Raw genomic sequence first — 19888 nt, 5'->3', positions numbered from 1 at the left:
CCTTCCTAACCAACTGAACTACTGAAATCAAGTTCCTACTTAATGATGGGATTACAAAAATTTCATCTAAATTTAAAACAAAACCAGATCCTAATCTAATGCTAACAGCTCCTATAGTCTTGACTACAACTTGCATCCCATTGCCTACTTTGATGTTGACTTCATCCTTCCTTGGTGTCCTCCTTCTTGTAATACCCTACAAAGAGTTTGCAATATAAATGGGTGAGCCAGAATCAATCCACCAAGAATTAATAGGAGAATCAACAAAATTAACTTCTAAGTAGAAACAATGAGATTTACCTTTCTTAATCATCCAAGCCTTCCACTTTTCACAATCTTTCTTAAAATGGCCATGCTTGTGACAATGAAAACACTTAGACTTATTTGTTTTCACTGCCTTGAGGCCATCAGAAGTGGATTTGGAGCTGCTAGCATTATCTGGTGCACCTTTTGATTTCGAGAATTGCCTTTTGTTTTTGAATCCCTTCTTGCCAGTGTTGGCCTTCTGCACAAAATTCACTTCTGCCACTGCCTTTCCCTTTTTGCTCCTTTCTTCCTCTTGGACACACATACCAATTAACTCATTCAGTGACCATTTTTCTTTTTGAGCACTATAAATAGAGATCAAATGCTCATACTGATTTGGCAGTGACATCAAAACTTGGTGCACAATAAACTCATCAGCTATAGGAATTTTCAAAAGCTTTCAGCTTTGCTGCAATGTCAATCAGCGACATAATGTATTCCCTAACACTGCCTATTCCATCAAACTTCTTACCAGTCAATGAAGCCATCAAATTGCTAGTCTCGGCCTTTTCTGATTCCTTGTATTTTTCACTGATGGATTCAAGATAAGCCTTTGCACTATCATTATCTTCAATACCACCTTTTACAATATCTGCCATATTCCTCTTCATGATCAAAAGTGCCATTCTGTTGGCTTTCTCCCATCTCTTAAACTCAATCTTTTCCTCTGCAGTGCTGGTTGCAGTCAGAGCAGCATGTTTGTCTTCTCTTAGTGCTAAGTCAAAATCATTAATTCCTAGCACAATTTCAATATCCTGCCTCCATTTCTTGAAATTGTGTCCATTCATAGATTCGATGCTATTGAAACTCATGGATGCTGCATTAATGATCAAAAACATGCTTAAAATTTTATAACTGAATATGCTTTTGCTAAAATTATACCCCAAAAACTGCAGCTGTTTTTCTATTACATGAATCAGATTTATGTTGTCCATGTAAAAACAAATGAAATTCATGAATCATGTTCCCAGTCTTTTAAAGGACCATTTGTTTTGAATATGCTTTTTGCAATTTTGGTGAGCAAAAATTATGATCAAAAGAAAAAAACTTGGTCCCATAAGAAGATTGTAACATGTTAATTCTTCATCTTAAATGCTCAGATGACTTTACCTCTTTTAAGAGAGTCAACAAGTACCTAAGATGCAGAATTACATACTTTGTGATCAACGAGAACTGTTGCCTTGATCACAACACTCATCATGTAGAAGAATTTTTGATATCTCACATGATGAGGATTGTGATCAAGACTAGATCACCTTACTGTAGCGGATTATAACTATACACATGTTTATATGCAAATAATCTGATTAATATATCCTGAAGAATTTACATAATATTCGATGCTCAGAATAAAAAGAAAAAATGATAAGTGCATCAATATATAATAGATCAACAATAAATCAGATTATGTTTCAAGATTTCATGAAATAGAACATGTAAATATCTCAGGATCAAACAATAATAAAACTGAAAACATAAGTATGAATCGGCCTAATGTTAAAAACAAGAAAACAGATAACTTTTGCTGCATCAAGTCTGAAAACAATGATCAATTTTAATCTTGGTCTTTAGTGTGTGTCTGCATGCTCTGATACCACATGTAAAAACACTTTATACATATTCTGTATGAACACACAATCTAAAAACACCATACATGTATAATCACCATTGCATAAGTATAAGACATGTGAGAATAAACTTAGCTGAAGAAGCCATGTCATCTGCAGCAAGTATCTTGAAGTCTAAGAGCACAAGCCTTCCAACCAGCACAATTTCTTCAGAGCTTTACTCAATATGGGGCAGAGTACCAAATAGCACAGATCGATATCTTGTGTGGTCAGGGACCTGAGCCTTATATAGAGTCTTGATCAAACCGTGTACCTCCCATTAAGATATCTATGGTTTAATCCTAGTATAACTCTATATAATGACTAATTAATAAATGCCTTGTTTATAGTATAAGGCAGCTCACTATCATAATCCCATTCTGATTAGGAATATGACTTAGTTGAGCTTTTCCTGTTGTAGTTTGATTAATACTCCTATCACTTGACTCTTAAGTTTTATTAGCATGATCAGCATCCGAATAGAACAAGGATTAAGTCCATTAATTTCTTACATTTGGAGCATAGTTAGTCGAGTGCACGCATATACAATCAAGTGGGCAAACATCGAGCATGGAATTCGAATTCAGTAACTTGAGTAGAGTTGCCTCTTCCCTTGTGAGTGGACTACACAATATTGAAATACACCAGCTGAGGATCGAAATTAAAATCTCAACTGGTGTACGTACCAGTCTATTTTTTTTGTGCATGGATTATATATGCTACACAAATTTAACAATGAATCTATTACTGAGGAACTTCTATTTTTTGAAAGTTGTTTGGTTATTTCCATTTGTTTGTGTTTTGTCAATTTAAATTAATGGGACAATCGACAATTTGAATTTTGGCCTGCAACATAAGTTGTGGGCTAGCTGCTTGTCCTTTTGGCTGAATAAGTTTGTAGTCTGTCACTTATTGTTGATAAATCTGTAATTAACACTAAAATTTATTGAATACACTATATATTATTTTAGTTCACAAGGTACTAATTGTCAATCTACTACACACATACAAATGATTATTTTAGGTCCCAACAATATCAAGTTGGTCCTAAGATACACACAAACATGAATATATTGGCCGCATGCACCAAGAAAGCATTACGAAATTGAAGATTGTAATTAATAGTTTTCCAACATTTGTAGCAAACAAATGTTCAAAGCCTAATTCTGAGGAGCCATGATTCCACTATTTAAAGCTTTCTGTTGCTTCTGAGCTTCCGTTGGGGTTTTCACATTTGTTGCCAATCCAATAGTCTGAAGAAATCTAATTATGTACCAAGTAAAATCAATCTGCCACCATTCCAAGCCTTGTTGAGCTGAGTATGCAAAAGCATGGTGATTATTGTGCCAACCTTCTCCAAGTGCAAGTATTCCCAACCACCTAAATATATAGTTGATATATAGACAGAATATTTAATATTCCAGTTTCCATTAATCAGTGATGATTTATATAGAGTAGAATGTGGAATAGCTACAATACCAATTGTTTCTAGACATATCACCGGTGTTCCATGCTTGATTTCCCCACATGTGGCCAACTGAATTTACTAGCATAGTGATGTGGAAAACAAATACCAGCCTCACCCCCTGCAACAAATAAGGATTTCAAAGTTAGATCTTAATTTAATAATTCTCTCGTGAGGATATTTACATTTTAAGAAAAGTAAGAACTATATTGTGAGACGGACTCATGATTATAATTAGTCTATATGTTAAATTACCATTACTATGGTGATTTAACATATAGACGGACTCATTGTATCCCTACTGCCACCATTACTATACATCATGTACATGTACTCACTTACAAATTAAATTAATGCATCCTAGACGTTCGAGATATTATAAATTCTACGTTTGAATTTTATCATGCTTCATATAATTAGAGACCGTTTGGGATTGTTGTTGGACATCCATGTAGATGATAATTCTAGGTCACTTACAATAGTTTTGGTGTTTTGTAACAAAACCAAATTAAAACTGTAGTGTCTCACTATTTTAGGTCATTCACTATAATTTTGAAAAGCCGTTATCCACCTCCTTTTCAAAACTACAGTGAATGAAAGTTGTGAGCCTCATTAATTAAAATTTTTAGTTGCCAAATATATCCTTAATTTTTATACAAAATGACAAAAATAATATACCATTTAAACTTTTACCCAATATATCCTCATTAGAGGAAATTACAAATTTGGTCTACTTATTTTATACCTAGTTTAATTTTGGTTTGGTCCACTTATTTTATACCTAGTTCAATTCTGGTTCACGATCTTTTTAAGTTATGATTTTAAATCTTTTTGGTTGTGTTTTCTTCAATTATAATTGAAGTTATTTCATAATTTCTTAGTCATATGAACCAATTTGGAGTATTAGAATCAAATAGAATTGAAGTTTGGTGAAGTTTGAAAAATCTGAAAATTTTCTAAGAAAAATTGATAATTTCAGGTACCCTACTTTAGGACCAATTATCTTGAGTTTTAGAACTTCGATTTGAATGATCTTTATATAGTTGTAAAGAAGAGATGCATAACTTTAAAATAAGTGTATGTTTGCTCAATTTGGCTGAGATTTGATAGGGTAAAAGATGGGACAAATTTGAGAAAACAAATCTGGACTTTTATTGAATAAGTGGAACAATTAGTGAACCAAAACATAACTTAAAAAAGATCGTAGACCAAAATTGAACTAGGTATAAAATAAGTAGACCAAATCTGTAATTTTCTCACCTCATTAATTATGGTATTTTATTTGTACCATTAAAATAATAATATACCTACAAAAATAATATGCATATTTATTTAACAATTTTTTTTTTAGCAATTTTAATGTTAATATAAATTTGAAGACCAAAAATTATAAACAAGTAAAAGGCATATAAGGTTTTTACCAAACAAATAAGTCAAACGCATCATGTCTATTTTAGAAATTATAAACAGCCACAACAGTTTTATATTAAAAATTTTCAACACCTTGATACTGCTTTTTGCACTTTTGAAAACATAGTTTATTAAATACTCGATTGTTTTACTTTACAGCTGATTTTACTTCACAATACGTTTTGTCTCACAACAATACCAAACTAAAATGCCTTGAAATCGCAATAGACGTAAGGACATGCAACGTTGACCATGGCATGTTGTCGCAAAGTAATCAAATCTTTGTGACGGCTATGGTATGCCGTCGCAAAGTAATTAAATCCTTGCGACGATGGATATGCTATCGCACAATATTCACTTTTGTGATGGCAAATTGTTGCTGTTGCATAATAGTGATGCAATTGCTATTCTTTCTTGTTGTATAAGCCTTAGTCAAATAACAAATTTTAAACATTCAAAAACGTTTATTGATCTTTTTAAATTCTAGCATTCAAATGGACCAGAGTATATATTTGTGTATTGTGAATCCTTACAGCAATTAAAGTCATTTCCAAAGAGTAAAATTTCGTTTTTTAGGGGTATGAAAATTTTAACACCATACCAAATTAATTTCAAAAAATTTCGCCGAAATTTTCAATGTAGAGACAGGAGAGAGAGAAGGGAGGCAGAGATCGAAGGGAGAGGGGAGGCAGAGCACCGTCGCTGGCGGGAGAGAAGAGATCGGAGAGGGAGCTACAGAGGCGTGCCGTCGTTGGAGTCGGAGGGAGAGAAGAGATCTGGGGAGGGAGAGGGAAGAAAGAGATTAGGAAGGGAGAAGAGAGATTATGAAGGGAGGAGAAAAACTGATGAAGGGAGAATAAAAGAAAAACTGGAGAAAAAAAAAGAGGAAGGCCACTGGAAGACGAAGACCACTGGGGGAAGAAGAGGAAAAGGAAAGAAAAAAAGAGGAAGTCACGGGGGAAGAAGAGGAAAAGGAAAGAAAAAAATAAGAGAAAAGAAAGGAAAAGGAAAGAAAAAAAGAAAAAAAAAGGAAAGAAAAAAAAAAAGAAAAGTAAAGGAAAGAAAAAAAAGAAGAGAAAAGAAAAAAAAAAAAAGAAAAGAAAAGGAAAGAAAAAAAAAAGAAGAGAAAAAAAAAAAGGAAAGAAATTTTTTTTAAGGTAGATTGAGATTTGGAGTTTTTAGGCAATTGGAAAGAAAAAAAAAAGGTTTGGGATTTTATTTGAAGTTTGATTTGGTCATTTTGGTGTTTCGTTTAGTTGTAAACATAAATTATGAAAAAGAAATTTATCCCCTTATCATGAAGTTTAATTTCCTTAATGTTTGGTTTTCTAATTTTGATAATTTGTAAAATTGAAATTTTAAGTAAACCGTTGTCGCCGCTGCTGCCATCGGATTGGTTCTATTTTAACCCAATTCGGCTTGATTTAACTATCGAAAACCATTTCCAAGTCCCTTTGAGTAAGCTTGCTACTTTCCGTTGCCACATTGGTGATTTATTCGTGTAATTTTATTATGTAATTATTAATTAGTGAAGTATTTTTTTAACAGTATTGTCTCCGGCGCGCATTATATTCATCACATATCATATGAAATTTACTATATTATTTGATTTATTCAATGTTTTTTATCAATATAGTAGATAATATGTTAAATAAACATATGGTCAAGTTTCATTCAAAATTTTCATATTTTGATAGCAATTTTCGTTGTTTTTGTCCAATTTTATCGAAATTTTAATCGAAATTTTCGGAAAAATTTCCGTCGAAATTTCCATCGAAAATTTTCTCGAAATCGAAATTTTACTCCTTGGCCATTTCTATATATCCCTTAAATCGATTTAATTAGTATGCAGCCCAACTAATTGAAAAGTGGAGGTAGCTGTGTAATATTGGAAGGTACCTCCAAGACCACTAACTGAATCCATGCATATATTGTACGTTCACCATGCACTTACGTCAATCAAATGGTATATATGAAGGTACCACTTTAAGTTAGTTTGAAACTGTTTAAGAACAAGTGCCATAAATACCAATTCTTTAAAACCCGGAACAAAAAAAAAAAAATCCCAATAAAGAAGAAGAAAAACAATAGTATTCGATCTCACCATTCCCCAAACCAAGAAAGGAAGTCCACCCAGAGCATATAGTAAACCTCCAAGAACAACTGAATGTAGAGGGTAAGTACGATGAAGAAACCTATAGAACCACTGCCTTTCCAAATCTTCTACGTTCTTTAGCCCGTCGCCATACTGCAAATTCCTCATTTAAAAGTTTAACAAAAATATGTGTAGGTAGGTAGGTAGCAGTTAGTGCATGCATTCATGCATGTCCGTGTGCATGTATATATGACGAAATTAAGAAACACAGAGAGAGAGAGTTGTGTTGATTTGTACGTACTTTTTCAAAGCGAGATTGATTATCAAAGAACCAACCCATGTGACTATACCAGAATCCTTTAATGGGACTATGAGAATCTTTGTCAGTGTCAGTAAACTGGTGGTGGTATCGGTGTGTACTCACCCATTCGATTGGACTACCCTACAAATCCCAAAACAATAATAATTAAGCAAAACAATAATAATAACCTAACAAATGAAAACAAAACATAATTAAAATGGGAATAAGATCCCTTGCTCATATTTCTGTGCTGATCTTGTATTTGCTCCCAAAACAACGTCGTTTGATCGAGGGTGTAAAAGTTAAGAATTTTGAGTTTAGGGTTTATTATACCTGGAGTGAGAGAACCCCGCAATAGGCAAACAAGTACTCAAGCCATTTTGGAAGCCTGAAACTCCTGTGTGCAAGGTTCCTATGGAAAGACAGAGTCACTCCTAAACCCGTCACAGGATACAGTGCGGTGGCAACCCAAAACGCACCCCAGTTGCAATGAAACGGCGCCAATACACAAAGGCAATGCACAGTCACAAACTCAACCGCTGTTAATAGGTCCAGTAAAACCCATTTCTTCCCCCTAAAGTTCTTTCCGCTGTACGACTTCATCAGGACTCTCTGCTTAATTCTAAAGCGGTGTGCCGTTTTAGTATATATGAAAGTGAATATATGTTTTTAGATTGAAATTAAAACGAAGTTGGCCACTATATATATAGTGAAGTAATTTAAATGTCACGATCTTAATAGTTAAATGTCGTTGCTTCAGTGGCCACCGCCTCATGAATTATTTCATTTTCTAGGACCAACATTTGGTTCCAGTGTTCACGTTCTCAAGTCGTAGAGTGTTCTAATTTTCTAATTTTCCAGGGTCCCCAATCGTTTTCCTAGTTTTTTCAAGATCAACATTAATTGTGCGGTGTCTGCCTGTTCCCTGGTTACAGGACTGGCGTACGTTGTTATTAATATTAGTAATTTAGTACTTGAATAATGGCTAAGAGACGTATACAAATTGTTGAGATTGGTTCATATCTCAAGTACATACTGAACCCACAAGATAACGAAGATGCAGCAAATTTTGACTTTGTATTGCAAGAGCTAGCATATGTTCATACGGCAATGGTCTTAAATTTCACTGAAATTTTCGATTTCTCTATTGGTGAAAATTTAGATACAATCCTAAGTATTTTTCGTGTTTTTTTTTATGGAAATTTCAAAATTTTCAGTTATTTTTTTAAAAAGCCAAATTAAAAATTTTTCGCGAAAATATTGAAAGTTTCGACAAAATATCAAAACTTTTCGCTGAAATTTCCTCAAGTTACTATGCTATCCATATGCATTAAATAATAGGCTAAATTTGTGATTTAACTCAAGTGTGTCTGATAATAAATAACAAATATATCTTGTGAATATAGGCAGAAATTTGCCGAACCACATAATATGATAAAAAATGTCTTATGAAGCCGTCTTAAGACCACATTAATCTCGTGTGCACTATTTTCATTCCTTATATATTTATTCAGCTCTACTGTGTTTGTTGCGTGGTGTGTGAATATCTAAATCTCGATTTGCACCGACCAATCCCAACACAAATTAATTACAATTCTACTCTGCCACTAGTTTTCCTTAATTTATGGTGATTGTGTAGCCAGTTAATTCAGACCAATATTTATGGAGGGCCCAATAAAAATCATTACTCCTTTTCTTACTTACGTTGTAACTGCATAGGTCGTAGATGCCAATACCAAGTGTTCTACTCGGGCCCCCAAACATTTTCTTAGCCAATTTTCTTTCATATGTCTGAACCAAAGCATTTTAACAATATAAACAACAAAAAAGTAGGGGGTCAACAACAGGCGTTATAATGAGAAATTTTATTTAATAACTCATTTAAATATCCCTTAAACGTTTTTGACTCTCTACCCCAAAATTAACTTATATAACTCTTTTGCCTGTGAAATACCCATATATAATACCCTCATATAAAACCTTTTTTTTTTTTAAACTGTAGCTTCTTCTTTTTTTTTCCTCTTCCCTAGCTAGCCAACCACAGCCCCCTGCCTCCTTCCCTCCTTCCCTCCCTCCCCAGCCAACCACTGCCCCCTCACCTCCGCGCCCCTCGCCACCCCAGTCATCGCCGCCCCTATCCCCCACCACTGCAACATACCCAACAAAATCCAATGAAAAAAAACCATGTCGCCCAGCAAAATCCACAAAAAAAAAAAAAAAACCCTCACCTCCCCCCTTGTCGCCAAGCAAAACTCACAAAAAAAACTCAGAAAATGATTGATTCTTTGAGAGATCAAACTCATCAAAACCCAGAAAATTTTTAGATATGTCGACCATGTGGCGACCACAAATTCCACTAGATCGTGCTATAGCACATTCCACCAAATCTAAGTTTTCAAAATTTTTTTTTTTTTCAGATTTGAGTTGGGAGAGAGATAGAGAGAGAAGATGATAGGTCACTAGCCAGTGCCCACCACTATCCTACACCCTCCCCCACCGACATCTCATCTTTCTTTCTGTCTTTCTCTCTCTCTCTCTCTCTCTCTCTCTCTCTCTCTCTCTCTCTCTCTCTCTCTCCTCCTTTCCTTCCCAACCCATTTAGAGAAAAACTTAGATCTGCGTATTCAATTTTTTAATTTTTTTTTTTTTTAGATTTGGGTTGAGAGAGAAGGGGCGAGAGATAGAGAGAGGAGATGATGGGTTGTTGGCCGATGAGGGAGGTCGCTCTCCATGGCTGCTGCAGGAAGAATTAAGGTGGAGGAGGGTTTGGCTGCTGCAGCAACTTGTCAATTTTTTGGTCGACATATATGGGTCTGAAAAATACAAAAGGGTCATTATTGTTAGTTTTGGGGCTGGGGGGTCAAAAAAGTTTAAGGAGTATTTAAAAGAGTTATTGAATAAAATTTCTCCCTTATAATCGCTCCGGCCCTTATCTGGACACTTGCGTACACAAAATGCCATGCAGTCAAGATTTTACACAATCAACAGTCTGTCTTCTGGTGAGTTATTTATACTTACACCCCCTGATGTTTGTCGTCTTTTCACATTCACCCTCTGGGGTTTTAAAAATTAGACATACACTCCCTATGATTTCAAAACTGTTACACATAACTCCTTACAAGAGAAAACAATAAATAAACAAAGAAGATTTGTTTTTGAGGTTGGACCTTAGGCCATTACACTCCTTAGCATGCCTTTTTACATACTTTCTCATCATTTTTCATCTCACTGTAGGAAATTATGTGCAACAGTTTTAAAACCTCAGGAGGCGTATGTGTAATTTTTAAAATCTCAGAGGGTGTATGTGAAAAGATGATAAACCTCAGGGGGTGTAAGTGTAAATAACTCCTACATTTCTACATGCTAAAGAAGTTAATTAAGATGGTTAATCAGATATTACAAAATTATTTTTTTGAAATTTGAACTTTTGGTTACTCCACAATTAAGAATATATAGGATGAAAAACTTTCTCCCTTCAACTATTGTTTCTTTTGTGTGTGTGTCTTTTTTTTCTTTTTTGTAAAAAAAAATAATGATACATTCAACTTTCGTTTTTATTGCCAATAATTATTATGTCTTTGGTCAATGACCATTTGGTCTACTGGCACCGAATCTCTACTTTGTAAGAAGAGTTGTTGATTTATTAATTTATAAAGGATTAAAAAAAATATTATGCCTATCTCTAATGGCAAACCCATTTATATTTTGCATATGCTGCAGAGTGAGGAGTTGAATAGATATGATGCTCTGTATGTTCACAGGCATCCTCAACTGAAAATGAAGGTGGTGGATGGAAGTAGCTTAGCTGTCGCTATAATTCTAAACAGCATTCCAAAAGGAACTACCCAAGTTCTTCTCAGAGGCAACCTCACAAAGATTGCTTATGCCATCGCCTTGGAATTGAGCCAGAGGGGTATCGAGGTATCATCTATGAAGAAGGATACATGACATCATTTTTTTACACAAGTTTTTAATGGGGCTCACTCCATATAGGATTTTAACGATTCTAATTATCTATTTTTTAGGTATTCATTAAGAGATATATATCATCCTTGCAAAAAATTAGGTAAAGCGGAAATCATTTACCATATAAGATTAAATAGTCAACATTTCAAGTGTTTATTTTGTTGACCATTTAATTAATCGTTGTAGGTAAATGATTTCCGATTTACCCAATTTTTTGCAAGAATGATCCTTTAATAAAGACCTTAAAAATAAACAGTTCGGATCGTTGAAATCCTATATGAAGTGGGCCCTATTAAAAACTTGTATCAAAAATAAAATATCACGGATCCGCCCTCATCATCTATTACATATATATATATATAGAGCAGTGCTCTAAAACTAACTGGTTAGCAATTTAATACGAAGCTAACCATGCTTTTGGGACCACCACATAACTAATCTCATAATCCGAACCGTCAATTATTTAGGTCATACTTCAAAGATCATCATTACAAAAAATCAACTAAATCGAAAATCATTTAGTCATCTAATTGAGATCAAATAAATAAATGATCAGTGTTTTCGATAAAAGTATATAAATAGTTGTTGTTATAATCAAATGACTAAATGATTTCTGAATTTGGAGATTTTTTACAAGGATGATCTTTGAAGTAGGGCCTAAAAAATAGACGATTCGGATTTTGAGATTACATTGTGTGGTGGGCCCAACATGGTGGTTAGCTTTGTATTAACTTACTAACTAGTTAGTTTTAGAGCATTCTTTTTTATATATATATATATATAGGTGTGTGTGCACGCGCCTCAACTCTAGCCTGTAGGAAGATGTTTCCTAATTCCTATCTTCTAACCCCAATTGTTCTGCTTATAATACAGGTAACTACACTGCACCAGGTTGAGTATTTGAAGCTCACCAAATCATTAAATGGCACTGAGGGTAGTGTGGTACGTTATTGCAAAAAGCTATGCTCAAAAGGTATTAATATGCTACAAGTTTTGCCTTCTTTACCCTGATGTGCGATCAAATACAATTGTTTCATATCATATAAGTAATTGTCTATTATTCAATACATTAAATTAGATATTTATTTAAATTTTATCAAGACCTTTTGATATAAAATCTCACTCTAAGATGAGTTTATTGGACTTGCTCTCACTCATATATTGGTTAAGTTAGGAACGTACATCACCTATACAATCTGGGGAATGCGCCTACGTACCTATCCCTATTTTCCTTATTGTTTCTATCTATTAATGATCTATTTATATTTTGGCCACTTAATTATGCATATATGATATTATAATATACAAATTTTATTTTTTTGGACAATACTAATTTAATTAATTTGCAGATTTGGTTAGTGGGAGATGGACTTAGTGAAGATGAACAGTTGAATGCACCAAAAGGAACACTATTTGTTCCCTTCTCCATATTCCCACGAAAAAAATTGCGCAAAGACGTACTGCTTCTACCACTACACTCCAGCAATGAAGATTTGTTTTTTCTTGTGAGGTACATATATAAGTGGCTAATTAATAACTCAAGTTTATAAGTTTTCTAAATTTCTTAAATATTTTCTGTTTTATTAATACTAAAGATTGATATGTATTTGCATTATTTAATTAATTAATTATCTGAGTGAATCCATGCAGAACTGGTTGCCAAGAAGGGTGATGAGTGCATCGCGTGTAGCAGGCATACTGAATGGGCTGGAAGGTTGTAGCAGGCATAGGATATGCTATGAATTGAAACATGTCAAGTAGTACTCAAACATTAGAAACATGTTAAGGTACATTTTCTAGTCCCATATTCAGTTAAATTGCATTTTTGTTCATGTGTAGTACGTAAACATGTGTAAATGGATAATTATAGCTGTAAACATAGAAGACTAAGTGAAATAGTTTATGCATAGAAGTTGAATTACTGTTCTAAGCCACAAATTGAAACTGTTATTCCATAAACTTGAATATATTGCGGTGAGTACGTGAATTGTTATAAAAAAATAATAATAATAAAAAAAGAGAACCAAAATGTAAATGAACAAATATGTGTGTGAATTGTAGTTACTGAGAGAAGGCTTATAAACTACATCAGTCAAATGAGGAAACCATATTACATTATTCAACTTAGTGAAACTATTTGTTCCTACAGTTAGTGAAACTGTTTCTTCCTAGACTTGGTTATAGTTACAGACATTTGTGAAGCTTGTATAAACTACATCAGTCAAATGAGAAAACCATATTAAATAATTCAACTTAGTGAAACTGTTTCCTCCTACACTTAGTGAAATTGTTCTTATTCAGAAATTGATTTGCAATTTTTTTTGTGTTTTTACCTTAGATTGCAGTGCTTTGTTTTGTTTTGTTGGCTTCCCCTTTGTTCCTTTAGGTGCCATTTTTTAGACCCTACAATTTTTAAAGTAGTCACAGTTATTAATATATACTAGTAACCTTGCTGAAAGAAGAAATATAGGTCTCAGTTTTAGACCTTGCAATTTTTAAGTCTCGATCAGTTTGCATAAGAAACACAAATTCAATTCAAATATAGTTACATTAGTTAAATCATAAGAAACCATATTATATTAGTCAAAGTACTACGTGAAATTGGAAAGGCTTAAGTGAAATTGAATATGAGCTTCTTTTGAAGCCATCTTTGAGACTTGTTGATATTGTGCAAACAACATCAGTTTATAGTGAAATTGAATATACTAAACCATATATATTACTAAGTGAAATTGAATTAAAACCTTGATCATATTACTAATTGAAATTGAAATTAAAACCCCAATCATATTATTAAGTGAAATTGAATAGGGGCTTAAGTGAAATTGAATATACTGAACCATATTATTAAGTGAAATTGAATCACAACCATGATCATATTACTAATTGAAATTGAATTAAAACCCTGATCATATTATTAAGTGAAATTAAAATTCCAGATAGTTTGTGAAATTAAAATTGCAGATAGTCTGTGAAATTCAATTACCCAGAAGACTAAGTGAAATTGAATAGGCTTACATATGTAGTTTAAGTGTAATGTACTAAACCATTTTACTAAGTGATTGAATAGTCATAGTACTAATTTAATCAAAACAGTAATATATGGCAGATGACAGATACTGAAATTGGATACCCTAATCAATACCCAGAAGATTAAAACCTTAAGAACCTTAAGAATTTGCAGACCCACGTCAATACCCAGAAGTTTAAATAAATTTATTTTTATAAATTTGTTAAAAACAATTACACTGGCATGAAATTATGCACACTTACCTTTTCTGCGAAAATTCTTGATGTTGTTGTCGATTTTGGGTTTTCTTCAGCTAGATCTTTTTTGGTCGAATAGTGATATTCATAGACAACAAGCAAACAATACAGAGGAGGGAAGGTAGTAAGAGGGGATGGAACCCAGGCTCTTAAAACCCAAGAAAAAGTAAAGCAATACAACACAAAACAAATAGACAAGGAAGCTAAGAAACAGCAAAATGAAAGAAGTGGAAGATAGATAAGACTGTAGTTACAGGTATATTGCTGCCGCATGCCACTGCTGCTTGGAATTAATCCGGACTGATGGAAGACAGGACCTCAGCAAATGGATGAATGCCCATCAGAAGTGGCTGCCCAGCCAAAGTAATTAGTGGGGGGGGGGGGGCAAGGGAGTCCATCGTTGCGAAGAATCGACACAAGGGAGGATGGGGGATGGTGTGACCATGACTCCATGCACATACTCCTTAAACCATGCCTAGCAACGCAGTCAGCCACACTGTTAGCAATTCGGGGGATCCAACACCAGTGAATCTCAGTGAAAAAGTATCTAAGCTTGTAAATCTCTGTGAGAAAAGGGTAAATTTTCCATTCACAGTTGTGGAGACCTCCCTTAATATTCTGAATTAGATTAAAAGAATCACTCTCCAATGTGATATAACGAAAGCCTTCAGATTTTGCCAGCAATAGGCCCTCCACCACTGCATAAGCCTCAGTCTCAATCGCCGAAAAGAGACAGCGATGCTTAGCAAGGCCAGCCAAGAAAGAGCCTGTATGGTCGCGCAAAATAGCTCCACACCCGGCAATGGAGATAGATTTGTCCCATGCTCCGTCATCATTCAGTTTAATAAAGGGGGAGGTGGGCGGAGACCAATGTCCACTATGTGGGGGGGCTGGTGTAGGAACTTGCTGCAAGATTGGAGATAAAATGGCTCTAGCATTCAAGAATTCAGAAACAGCCCTCTTGATATTGAAAATGACTTTGTGAGGAGAAGGAAGAGAGCCACGGTAGAGAGCAAAACATCTTTCCTTCCATAATTCCCAACAAGTAAAGCTAACCTGAGTGAGAAGGTTATCATTCATATTCATGAGGGAGGAAATACCAAGAAACCATTCATCAAAAGTGGAGATCTGAGCATAATTGGGGCTGTACCCCAGTTGGCCACAGTGCCAAACTGGCCTAGTCCATGGACATAAGATCAGAAGGTGTTCCACCGTTTCCTCAGCATCATTACAGAACTTACAGATTGGGCAAATTGTGATCTTGCGTTTGCAGAGGTTCCGCATACAAGGCACAGCATTAGTAAAAACTTTCCACAAGAAATGAAGAATTTTTGGGGGAGCATTTGTACCCCATAGCAGCTTCCAGATTCTCAAGTCAAGGGAGTGAGAACCACTAGGTCTGTTGTGGGAGGGAGCATTTAGAGAGGAGTTAAGCCAATAGTAACCAGATTTGACGCTATACTTCCCCATTTTGGTCGCTGGCCAAATCATTCGGTCATCCCTAGAGTGGTCTCCAATGGGGGTAGCAAGGATAGCCTTAACATCTCGGGGGGAAATAAAAGGGAAAATGGAGGATAAATCCCATTGTCTGGTATCTTGATCAATGATCCTACAAACACTCAGGGGAGTGAAACGGTTTCTAGTATCAGTTGGCTTCAGTAATCCATCAGAGGAAGTAGTAAGCCACCTGTCCGACCAAACCTGGATCGATCTACCATTATGCACCTGCCAACGAGCCCCTTTATCAATGATATCTCTACCGGCAATGAGGCTACTCCATGCCCAAGAAGCTCTGGACCCTATCTTAGCCATTAGAAAATCCATATCTGGGAAATAACGGGCTTTAAGGATACGAGCCCATAGGGCATTTGGGTTCTTGATCACTCTCCAACATTGTTTTGCCAGTAAAGCTTTATTAAAGCTTTCCAAATCTCGAAAGCCCATACCTCCGACATTTTTGGCAGTGCAAAGTTTTGTCCATGACAGCCAATGGATCTTACCGCCAGTTTCCTTCAGCTAGATCAGTAATATATGTGTTGTTGATTGTTGATTTGTAAGAGGGGGAGAAAATTTCGGAATGAGAAATCGTGGGGGGGGAGTGGGTTCTCTGATTTCGTGGGGGGGAGTGGTGGAAATCGTGGTTGTGTGAAACTGTAAATCGTGGTCTTTGTGTAATAACTTAGTTTTGTTAAATTAGTTAATAGTTTTATTTAATTAGTTATAATTATATTTATTTTTATATTCATATTTATGTTAAAAAAAAAAAATTTAAGTTGCTGGACTTACGCCCAACAGCTTCTAGTGTTTTGGTGTGTGTGTGTGTTAGTTTTGTGAGTGGCTGAGTTATAGATGAGGTGTGTGCTTCTGTTTGAGATGGTGGTGTGGCGGTGAAGTGTGTGTGTGTTAGTTATAAGCTGGGTTTGATTAACAAACCCAGCAAAGTCCTAAAGTTGCAGACAACCCGAGAGAAAAAAAAAAAAAAACAGCAAAGCCCTAGAACCCAGCCAACCCGAGAGAGAAAGAGAAGAAGAAAAACCAAGAGGGAAAGAAAAGAAAAGAAAGGAAAACCAGACAGAGAGGGAAGGAAAGAAAGAGAAAGAAAAAGGTAAACTCCATGTTTGTGATTGATCTGTTTTTCTTGGATTTAGAATTTAAGTTTGATTTCTGTTGTGGTGAGGTTAAATGGAGGTTCAGAGGTGTTTATTGGAGCACAAAAAACCATAGAAGTTGAAGGATAACTGAAGGATTTTCGGGTTGGGGTGTAGAAAGCAAATTTCAGTTTTGAGTTTTTAATTTTAAATCTATTTGATTCTGTTTCATTTGATTTTGGTTGAAGTTTAAGTTATAATTTATCATTTCTTAGCTTTAGGAACTGATTTGGATGGTGAGAATCGAAGAAAAATGAAGTTGGGTGAAAATGGAGAAATCTGCCATGTTTCTGCAATTTTTGGCAGTCTTCGGGTAGCCTACTTTGAGGCCTTATAACTTAAGTTGTAGAGATCCGTTTTGAGTTTTCTTTGTATGATTGTAAAGAGGAGTTGCAGATCTTTAAAACGAGTATAAGTTTTCTCAATTTGAAGTTGATTTGATAGGGTAAACAGCGAGCCAAAGTTGAAAAAAAAATAAGTAAAAATTGGCTGGAGGTTGAAGATAATTAACAGTGCCGCCGGACCACCACTTGCACCACCAGTGCATGGCTGCAGCGTGCAGCTGCTCTGGTGACCGGGAAAAGTCCCTCCCCACTGCATTTTCGATTCCGAGTCCGATGGTGGCCTCCGTTTTGCAATTCGAGACCCCTAATTTAGTGTTTTCACTACACACACTAGAATTTAGAGAGTGAGCGACTTTTATTCCGTAATTAATTGTGGTTTTCTTGTACGGGATTAGGTTCGAAGAATGACCCGAAGACACGAGACTATTTCTAACGGTGAATTAAGCTTGTTTTCGAGGTAGGGGGATCCAGGGAACTTTAAACTGCAAAAATTTGATTTTATTGAATGTTGGTTGAAAAATGCAATATGTGTCCTACTATGTAACTTATACGAATTATTTGAATTATTTGTGCACGATCTAAATTAATTAATTATTATATATAATTATGTGCATGTATTTGCAGGTGAAACATGATCCATTGAGAATGGAGTTATAGTGGTAAAAAGGGATTGAGTGTTAAATTTAAATTCCTAAGTGTGTGGGGAGAGACGCCCTTTCAGCTGCGACTGATAAAATTATCTTTTTTCCAACGCGCATTGAGACCTTCGGTTGCAACCGAAGTTAGGGTGAAATGCAATTTACTTTCCAAGGAATTTACTTTTCAAGGGTTTAAATAAAGAAAATGCAGCATAACATTCATGCATCTATAATATTATTAAATATATATTATCTGCTCCATGTTGTATGATTCATTGAGATTCAATATAATTAATTTTGCATGTTAAGGTGAAATGTTCCTACTGAGCCATTGGTTAAAGCTCACCCCCTTATAGACTTTGCAAGTTCAAATACTGAAGATCAGAACCTTAAGAAGAAGTAAGAAGAAGAAGTATGTATAAATAAGTGTGAACATACTTTGAAGTTTAGTTTTATTTTATTTTGAAAGTTTTGTTAAACTTAATTTACTGAGACAGGTTGTGTGTTGGTATGGTATGTTAATAGTATACAATTTCTGCTTTTATTTTATTATTCTCTGTCATATTCTAGTTATAGAAGTTAATTCTATAATTAGAGTGTGATTCACACCTTAATCAGTAATTAGTTCTTAATTACAGATTGGGGCTTGACATTTTGTGTGAGATATGTTGTGTGCCACGCATCCGTAATGGTGTGGGCTTGTGGGCTTCTGGCGGTTTGTTTGTGAGTTTCTGGCATTTTGTGGGCTTCTGGCAATTTGTGGGCTTCCAACGGTTCTTTGGGCTGTGGGCTTGGTTACAGTTTCTATGGGATTGGTTGCGGTTTCTGTGGGATGTGGGCTTGGTTAATGGCATAGATGTAAATTCTAGTAATTATGAAGCCTAAACTATTGGTAGGATGTGTTTAGGGTGCGGCTGGTTTGTTGGGTAATGGTTGGGGGCAGCAACAAATTTTTTGCTATAATTGAATGGTATAAATTACGGACTACATATTAAAATGCTACAAAAAGAAAGAAAAATATAATAAGTTTCACAACTCTCCTATAAATTTCATCCCCAAGGGGATGGAAATTCCCTTACAAAAAATCAGAAAACTAAGAATTAAAAGCTCCCGATTCGTCTCCCAAGGTAGCCTTAGGCGCCTAAGGCCTTGGGCGACGGGGTTTAGGCGACGAACTTGTCGACAAAACATTTTCGTCGCCCAAAACCTTAGGCTATGAAATCTGATCGACTTTGGGAGACGAAATGATGTTTTACCCTCAAAAGGATCTTTCCATATATTTCGACTAATTAAGACTTTTGTATTAGACCCCCCCCCGAATAGCATCAAAAGCTGCTACATCATGTCAGACTGTCAATCTGATATGATGTTTGTTAGTTAATGGCTGTAGTTAGTGGTTGTTAGCTTAATTATGTTGCGAAAGCTTCAACAAGATGTGGTTATGGTAGCTGATATGGCTCTGTGCTGGTTTTGTTTTGCTGCTATGGCTTCTTGCATGTGTTGATCTTGTTCTTGTGCCGACTTATCTTCTTCTTTTTTATCGTTATGTTCATAGGGACGTTCTGCAAAAGACAAAACCTAAGCGTGCACGAGTATCATAAAGCTTGGCATTGTTTTTGGCCTGATAGAAATGTGGCAACCACTCAGCTCTCCATATATATTTATTTTGGTGCAAAAAAGATAGCAATGCAATTATAATATTGAGTTATATACGGTCGATCATAAAGTGTCCCAAATCCTTTGTTTTGGTGCTACATGAGGAAACAGGAATGAGATAGAGGAGCATATGGAAAATAGGGAATATAAATATCTATCCTAATGCATACTCAAGTTTTGGAATA

The 19888-nt window shown here is 35.2% G+C and overlaps 2 protein-coding genes and 1 pseudogene across 2 annotated transcripts; 1 reads left to right on the top strand and 2 right to left on the bottom strand.

Annotated features, from left to right (window-relative positions):
* Positions 1-680: 680 nt before the first annotated feature.
* LOC147293426 (uncharacterized) lies at positions 681-1118 on the bottom strand. Its single transcript, XM_086231070.1, has one exon. It carries the CDS (start codon positions 1116-1118, stop codon positions 681-683), a length of 438 nt encoding a protein of 145 aa, XP_086087196.1.
* A 1885-nt stretch (positions 1119-3003) lies between these two features.
* On the bottom strand, positions 3004-7801 carry LOC147293425 (palmitoyl-monogalactosyldiacylglycerol delta-7 desaturase, chloroplastic-like). The gene is made up of 5 exons (XM_086230748.1): positions 7518-7801; positions 7185-7325; positions 6893-7036; positions 3393-3499; positions 3004-3293 (listed from the first exon to the last, which is right to left on the bottom strand). The coding sequence occupies exons 1-5, from the start codon at positions 7785-7787 to the stop codon at positions 3074-3076; spliced, it is 882 nt and encodes a 293-aa protein (XP_086086874.1). The 5' UTR covers positions 7788-7801; the 3' UTR covers positions 3004-3073.
* A 364-nt stretch (positions 7802-8165) lies between these two features.
* On the top strand, positions 8166-12911 carry LOC147293424 (very-long-chain aldehyde decarbonylase CER1-like; annotated as a pseudogene).
* Positions 12912-19888: the final 6977 nt, after the last annotated feature.

This window comes from Dryas octopetala, chromosome 2, assembly GCF_963921425.1.
Source record: "Dryas octopetala chromosome 2, drDryOcto1.1, whole genome shotgun sequence".
Taxonomy (NCBI): domain Eukaryota; kingdom Viridiplantae; phylum Streptophyta; class Magnoliopsida; order Rosales; family Rosaceae; genus Dryas; species Dryas octopetala.
This window is presented reverse-complemented; position numbering and strand designations above follow the sequence as displayed.

Bases quoted from the DNA above. Each gene is read 5' to 3' on its own strand.
- LOC147293426 (XM_086231070.1), bottom strand. From the start codon at position 1,118: ATGAGTTTCAATAGCATCGAATCTATGAATGGACACAATTTCAAGAAA.
- LOC147293425 (XM_086230748.1), bottom strand. From the start codon at position 7,787: ATGAAGTCGTACAGCGGAAAGAACTTTAGGGGGAAGAAATGGGTTTTA. The intron at 7,326-7,517 runs GTATAATAAACC...TGGGATTTGTAG, and splicing joins GCGGGGTTCTCTCACTCCAG to GGTAGTCCAATCGAATGGGT. The intron at 7,037-7,184 runs GTACGTACAAAT...AGGAATTTGCAG, and splicing joins ATCAATCTCGCTTTGAAAAA to TATGGCGACGGGCTAAAGAA.